This window comes from Cucumis sativus, chromosome 1 (genome assembly GCF_000004075.3).
Source record: "Cucumis sativus cultivar 9930 chromosome 1, Cucumber_9930_V3, whole genome shotgun sequence".
Classification (NCBI taxonomy): Eukaryota; Viridiplantae; Streptophyta; class Magnoliopsida; order Cucurbitales; family Cucurbitaceae; genus Cucumis; species Cucumis sativus.
Genome location: NC_026655.2, coordinates 27,614,999 through 27,623,057, shown reverse-complemented (window position 1 = coordinate 27,623,057; position 8,059 = coordinate 27,614,999). Strand labels below are relative to the sequence as shown.

The window sequence follows — 8,059 nt, the reverse complement described above, 5'->3', positions numbered from 1 at the left end:
TTGGAGAGGAGAAGATAAACAAATAAGTTGCGTGATGCCATTATCCCAGACTAGATAGCTAGGCGATTAGCCTTACTAATCTCCACACGCAATATGTCATCCTAGCGAGATGACTACAAGATTTGTTGTATACTTCACACATTTGCCACCATCCTAGGTGAGATGGTTAGACGATATGATGTAATAATGACAGTATCTTTGTAACTTTTCTACAAAATCTTTGTGACAATTTCGTGTTATAAAAGAATCTTTATTACGTTTTACATTTAATTTCAATGTTATCCTCCATTAACTACAAACGTTTCTTTCTTTAATTACAAATGTTTACACAAATAAATCTCATGTTTATTACCAACAATTCTTTTCTTTTCCTCCACTTTATAAACTCATTTCATTCTTCATTTTAAAATATGAGAAAAACAAAGAAAAGTGAGATTTCAAGCAAAAAAAAATGTCAATTTGAGTGTTGAGATTCCAATTAGTTTTCAGTGCAAAAACTGATTGAAGAACACGACTGTTTTATCCTTGGGAGACAAGCCACAAAATATCTTAAAGAAAGCATGATTTGTGACTAAGATTTTTTTTAAAAAACTTATTATTATTTCGCAGTAGGCGATTTGACTAGACGAACTAATCATTAGGCGGATATGTGACAAGTCCCTGCGAGTTGATCCTTAGATGTTTTGCAATACCTAAGGTGAGACAACAAGTGATCAATTTAAGCGTTTTGATTCAATAAGGAGAGATACTAAATCGTCAAGAGAAATACAAGCCGAGCTAGCACGTGGTTTGTCTAGGCTCTTAAGTCTAGGGTTAAAGCTTCTCAACATATCATTTCTTGTTGGCCAATTGCGCAGCAACACGATCTAACAAGAATTGTTGCTTTAACTCTTATTTTGATTTGAGTTGAGTTCGAATGTTTTATTTTGAACTCTTGGAACTCATTTATTGTTATGTTTAGGTAAATGTCTAAGTATTTGATTAAAGTCCAACAAGGTTGAACACATTTTAGGTAAATATTCAGATTCGATTAAGTGTTTGGGATCGGTCTTAGAGTTGTGAACAGGCGTGGTTGTGATTCGAATGAAGCATTAAGGCATATGATGAATTTTGGATATGAATATTTATGTCAAAAAAGTCTCTCAGTCCAATATTTGTAACAAATTATTTTTTGTTTCTAATAGTTGCATTGGAGAATAGAAGATCCAATTTTCGAACGTGTAGGAACTCTCTCTTCAATCAATCGTTTTCCACCATATTTGCATCCTTCGTATTGTTCTCCCTTCAACTTGGGCTTCATGATCAATCTTAGTGTCAGCAATCTCATCTTTAGATATCCGCATTTCGTCCCAAGATCAACATTTCAAATCCCCTTCATTTTCCTACTCCACACTCGCTCTCTTCCACATCACAAAGATAAACCCACCAATTGGAACGCATCTCACGTTCTGATTCAATCCAACCCACTTCTCTCCCTCTTAGAAGCATGCACTTCTATGGCGAAAATGAAGGAAATTCACGCCCAAATGATTTCAACTGGCTTGATCTCAGATGGGTTTGCTCTGAGTCGCCTCGTTGCTTTCTGTGCGATTTCAGAATGGCGAAATTTGGACTATTGTGACAAAATTCTCAACAATGCTGCAAATCTAAATGTTTTTTCTTGGAATATGGCGATTAGGGGCTATGTAGAGAGTGAAAATCCCATAAATGCCGTTCTTTTGTATAGGAATATGCTTAGAAAAGGTAGTGCGATTCCTGATAATTATACTTATCCTCTGTTGTTCAAAGTTTGTGCCGGTTTTTCGTTGAGTTGGACTGCTAATGAGATTCTTGGACATGTAATACAGTTGGGTTTTGATTCGGATTTGTTTGTGCACAATGCAATCATTCATGTGTTGGTTTCATGTGGAGAATTGTTGGCTGCACGCAAGCTGTTCGATGAAAGTTGTGTGAGAGATTTGGTTTCTTGGAACTCCATTATCAATGGATACGTTCGGTGTGGCCTGGCAGACGAGGCGTTTGATCTTTATTACAAGATGGGGGAACTGAATGTGATGCCAGATGAGGTCACAATGATTGGTGTCGTTTCAGCTTCTGCTCAGCTTGAAAATTTAGCTCTGGGAAGAAAGCTTCATCAATCCATTGAAGAAATGGGTTTGAATTTGACCGTTCCACTTGCCAATGCGTTGATGGATATGTATATTAAGTGTAAGAATATTGAGGCTGCGAAAATACTATTTGAGAACATGACAAAGAAAACTGTTGTTTCATGGACTACAATGGTTATTGGATATGCCAAATTTGGGTTGTTGGAAAGTGCTGTGAGGCTGTTCAATGAGATGCCAGAGAAGGATGTTGTGCTATGGAATGCTCTCATTGGTGGCTTTGTTCAAGCCAAGCGTAGTAAGGAGGCTTTGGCTTTGTTTCATGAAATGCAGGCGAGCAGCGTTGCCCCGGATAAGATTACTGTCGTTAATTGTTTATCTGCATGCTCTCAACTTGGAGCGCTTGATGTTGGAATTTGGATGCATCATTATGTTGATAAACATAATCTTACTATGAATGTTGCCTTAGGAACTGCTCTAGTTGACATGTATGCTAAGTGTGGGAACATAAAAAAGGCTATACAGGTTTTCGAGGAGATGCCAGGAAGAAACTCGTTGACATGGACAGCTATAATTTGTGGTCTAGCACTTCATGGACAACCACATGCTGCCATATCTTACTTCTCAGAGATGATTAGCATTGGACTAGTGCCTGACGAGATCACCTTCATTGGGGTCCTATCAGCTTGTTGTCACGGTGGTCTGGTTGATCAAGGACGAGACTATTTTTACCAAATGACCTCTAAATATGGTATTTCCCCAAAACTTAAGCATTATTCTTGTTTGGTGGACCTTCTAGGTAGGGCTGGCTTCTTGGAAGAAGCAGAAGAGCTTATTAGGAGCATGCCTTTCGAACCGGATGCTGTAGTGTGGGGAGCATTGTTCTTTGGCAGCCGTATTCATGGAAATGTTCATATGGGAGAAAGAGCCGCTTCTAAGCTTCTTGAGTTGGATCCTCATGATGGTGGAATTTATGTTTTGCTTGCTAATATGTATGGTGATGCTAATATGTGGGAGCAGGCAAGGAAGGTAAGAAAGATGATGGAAGAAAGAGGGGTAGAGAAAACACCAGGTTGTAGTTCAATTGAGATGAATGGTTTAGTTTATGATTTTATAATTCGTGACAAGTCACATCCTCAATCGGAGAAAATTTACGAGTGTTTGACACGGTTAACAAGACAGATTGAAGTTATTGAGGTCGATCCTTCTTTATTCAAAGAATTTTCCTCTTGGTGTTAATCTAGGTTACCAGATTTGAGTTGAGAAACCTACCAAGCTCGCTCTCACATGCTTGTGCTTGAAAGAACAATCATGGATAGCTGTCTAGCACCCCGAAGGATTCCCAGGCTATAAGGATTTGAAAATTTGGACATATCCTTTGAAGTCTTGGGTTCAAGCCTCTGAGACTTAAACCCTTTCATATCTCCCACAGATAGACCTTGAGTGGGTGATGTCTATCTGAAGATTAATGAGAGATGGGCTATAAGTATAATACAAGGAGCCGGGCCCTTCGTCACCCAGTTTAGAAAAGGTTAGTTAATAAAAGAAAGTTTTCTAGTTTAGTTTGGGATGTTTGGGGCAAGGAGTTGAATAGTGAGTTCCAAGAAGTTATAACTTACAGGGAGTTTTGAACTTTTGGACCCATAATGTAATGAGTTGACAAGGTATAAAATTGATATTTTTTAGTAGTGGGATCCACAAGAGTGGAGTTCACAACTTCTACTTCTCATCACCTTGTGCCAAACACACCCAAATTGATATGATTCTCTTCGTTAATGATGATGAAGTTCTACCTCTAGTAGTCCAAAAAGTGCTTCTGCAGGAAGATCTTGATTTGAAGAATCTTCTGAATGGTACGAAAATGTTCTTTAATGTATGTAATGAGTTCCTTCCAGACATTTCAGTTTCTTGACTTTTAACTTGCATTCCTTTGCTCAGTTATATTTGAAGCATGGTATGGACTTGGGAAGAACTTCAAACAGTTGAACTGAAATGTTAGTCAGGTTCGTATTCAGCTCATTTCTTGCCTCATCTTTTTTAAAGCAAAGTCACCGGCGACTTTTATTTATATGCTTCCATCTAATGGTGGTTGGTGGGTTATGATGATTAAGGTTTACGTGCTCAACATGGTAGTAGCATCTCAAATTTTTAACTTTTTTATACTTGTTAGTGTTAACCATGTTTTCTTGAATTCCTTTGCATGAAGCAAAATGAGGGGAGATAAAGTGCAAATATACTTAGTTCTATTTTGTTCTCAGAACTTTCTTGTACATTTGATTTTGGTAAGTTCAACCCTAGAACATTATATTCAAGTCAAACTTTGCGTGAAAAACCTTTTAGTCTTCGTTGTTGTTACTTGTTTTTTGGTGTTTTTTTTTTCATAAAAAGGATCCTAAGATTCGACTTAGAAGTAGAACTTTGGTAACATCCGAGTTCTTGAATTTTCAAACTTAATATTTGTTATTTTTGGTTATTGTAGGTAATAGATTATATGGCTGGACTTTTAATTTGTTTTTATTTTCTTAAGCTTACTTGCCATTTCTTTATTTAAACTTAATTTTCAATTTTTAAACTAAAATTAAAATAAAAGGAAACCAAGGCACAAAGATACAATAACCCTCAAGACTCAAGAGAGGAGAGGAACAAAGTAAACTAGAGGAAGGTGATAATATAGAGGTACAATGAAAAAAAGGACTCCACAAAACTACAAAAGCAAACCCTTATAATCCTAACGAACCAACAAACTAAAAATATCACGTTGCTGTCGATCACAAAAACTTTGAAATTGATACCAACAAAAGAATAGTAAGCAACTGAGAAAAAGAATCCTTGAATATGTTGAAAAAAGCAATAACCTGCAAACATAGCCAATCCAACCCAAAGGTAGTCATTTTTTTTATGATATAGATGAAGAATCAATGGTTGGATACAATTTTGAATTTCACATGTAATGGAATGTTAAAATTTTAATGTGTTGAGTAAATTCGTTTATTTTAAAAAATTTGAAAGTTCTAGGCCTAAATTTGTAATTTTCAAAGTTTGTGAACCAAATAGACAAAGGACTAAAGTTGTATTTTGAAAACGTAGAGATCCAAATATTTGAGACTCATTATGGCTTTTTTTTTTTTTTTTCTTTCCAATTGGAGAGCTTTCTTGTAATCACCCCTAGGTGTTGGGCTTCCCTCATGTCATCAATCAATGAAATGTTTCTAATCCAAAAAAGAAAAGAAAAGAAAAGAAAATCCAAACCTTTAGAGATCAAAGGGTGAGGGGAGGGCCTAATGTCACGTTGAAAAACATGTTAGACTTCCTCTTATTAGAAATAGTATTAAAAGAAAATATAGAACATTAGAAAGTTTTATTAAAAAACTATAAACAAAACAGTGTTTGGGGTAAGGAGTAAAGAGTTGTGAAGTCTAGGGAGTTGTGAACTTTTGGAAGCGACGATGCAAGGAGTTTTCTTTTTAATACAACAATTGAGGGTTGGGACGTTCGAACCTCCCACCTCTAGAGTGGAAAGTCATGTCAATTAGCTCGCTTTGGTGGGACCCATTGAACCAAAAATGATTGAGTTCACAACTTCCCATTTCTCACTTCCCTAGTCCTACTTCCAAACTCGATTGGGCCAGGCACACTAAGAATTTGTTTACTAAAATAAGATTTAAACCATAAATAATAGACTATGTTATTGTATATGATTTGTGAGATTTCTGGTACAAAAACAAAAGAAAAATCATTAAGTGGATTTTGTATGCTACTTGTCACTCTTCTTACTCATTGTGGCCAGGAGAACTCAACTACATATAGATTATTAAGGACCTTCAGTTCGTCTACTATGACTTTTGTCTTATGACATCATCTACTTCACAATGATGTGATTATATACTCTTTCCCCAGATTTTGAAGATGGCCTACTCAGTGTTAAAAGTGCTCTCAGGATGGAAAGGCTTTCGGATGTATGCTCTAGAAAATGGTATTGTGGTAAGGATGGCACTTCAAAAAAAAAAAAAAAAAAAAAAAAAAAAAAACCAATCTTACTGTGTTTAAGGGAGTTTCCAGTAGTGAAATGCATAGAGATATGAAAGATTACAATAAACACTAGCACTTTGCTGGCCCAACACAGACTTTGAGTGATAATAGCTAGGGGAGTGAATGAGATTAGATACCCACAAAGTAGTAGCCGTAAACGATGAATATTTGGTGTGTTGTACGTGTTGATTTGTTCGGTGCTAGAGGCAACACACTAAATAAACTTAAAGAAATTGATGGAGTCCTCACATGAATATCTAGGGTTTTTCGATGAATATCAATATCGGAAAGAAAAAAGCAAGTTATTTCTTTCAATTCAAGTGTCATATGCAATTATAGATTCCAACGTGTCTAATCGTAAGTTATTTCTTTCAAATCAAGTGTCATATGCAACTATAGATTCTAACGTGTCTATGTGATTTTTAGAATACAGTTAACAGTTTTAACTTTTCTTGTGATGTAAGTTAAATTATAATAGAAATACGAATTTGCTAGTAACCACAAGATTTACAATTTGAATTCCTCTACCCCAATTGGACTAATATATATATGTGTGTATGTTTCAAGTAAAGAAGAACGATCGTGCAGAAGTTAAAAAGGTGAAGATCGTATTTGAAATAAGGATGTGAAATATAAAGTCAGTTGATAGAAGTTAATATCTTTCCTTATCAATGATTTTTGCTCCTCCTAATCTCTTCTTTATGGCTTCCAAACCTACACTCATTCATTGATCTATTTTGATGGGACCTCTTTTTCAAATATTCTGAATAGTCGTAGTCGTCCGGTCCGGAGGACTCGTCCATCCACTATTTCCTTTCCGTCGCAAAGTTCCATGAAAAATCAAGTTCCAGATGAGTGTCCATTAGATCCATTGAATTTGAGATAAAAGTTTGGTCATTTACTTTTAAAATTATTTAATACATCTACAAACTTTTAGTTTGCCAAACAATCTTTCTACTAAAATTTGAAAGTTTAAAGTTTGGTTAGAAATAAAATTTACATTTACATCTAATAGATCATTCAATCATTTTTTTCTTTTCAATATGCCAATGATCTATTAGTCATATCAAAGTTTAGAAACCAAGTAGATATATTTTTAAAGTTTAGAAATTTATACACAATATTAAAAGTTATCTTCAATATGCCAATGATCTATTAGTCACATCAAAGTTTAGAAACTAATTAGATATATTTTTAAAGTTTAGAAATTTATACACAATATTAAAAATTTAGTAATTTAATAAAGACATACTTAAAAGTTTAATAATGACAAAATAAACATAAATCTCACCCTCCACCTATTGTAATTTAACGAAGTTAATACACATTAGTTATAAAGAAAGGTTCAAGAACAAAGTGCATAAGTAATTTATATTTTCTTAAAATAAAATTAGAATGAACTTAGAGTTAGAGAAGGAAGTGTAACATGCAATAGTAATTTTAAAACATTGAATATATGAGAAATCATGCTGAGCGTTGAGATTCAGATATGAAATGCAAAATAACCATGTGAGAAGTTTAGATGTGGTAATTAGAGGTGACAATGCTATGAACTTAGGGTTAGCATTGACATTATTATTATTATTATTTTTGAAATATCATTTAGAAATATTTTATTGACTAATGAAAAAGGGGAAATCTTGATGCCAGTAGGCAGATTGCAGATTGCAGATTGCAGATTACAAGAAACATGTCTAATTGGAGAGAAAACAAGATAAATTGTAATGAATAAAATAGTGTTTATTTTTTCACCGTTAGAAAGCGTTAGACAAGTAAATAAAAAATAATTATGGAAAGAGGAAAAAGAAATCTTTGAAAAGACAGACCATTGCATTTACCCCAAAGAGTTCAAAGGTAAGCACATGTGATAACTGTTAGAAACAAGTAGCTAAGAAACAATGCACAAAAGTGAGTAGGGGGGACGA

The 8,059-nt window shown here is 34.7% G+C and overlaps 1 protein-coding gene across 2 annotated transcripts; it reads left to right on the top strand.

Moving 5' to 3' along the window:
• The first annotated feature begins 924 nt into the window (after positions 1–924).
• Positions 925–6,495, top strand: LOC101213266 (pentatricopeptide repeat-containing protein At2g22410, mitochondrial). Of its 2 annotated transcripts, none has more exons than XM_004139064.3 (3): positions 925–3,958; positions 4,044–4,108; positions 6,003–6,495. In XM_004139064.3, the coding sequence occupies exon 1, from the start codon at positions 1,299–1,301 to the stop codon at positions 3,342–3,344; it is 2,046 nt and encodes a 681-aa protein (XP_004139112.1). In that variant the 5' UTR covers positions 925–1,298; the 3' UTR covers positions 3,345–3,958; positions 4,044–4,108; positions 6,003–6,495. The 2 variants fall into 2 exon arrangements, with proteins under 2 accessions (XP_004139112.1, XP_031736159.1); XM_031880299.1 differs by having other exon boundaries at positions 4,044–4,387.
• The last annotated feature ends 1,564 nt before the right edge of the window (positions 6,496–8,059 follow it).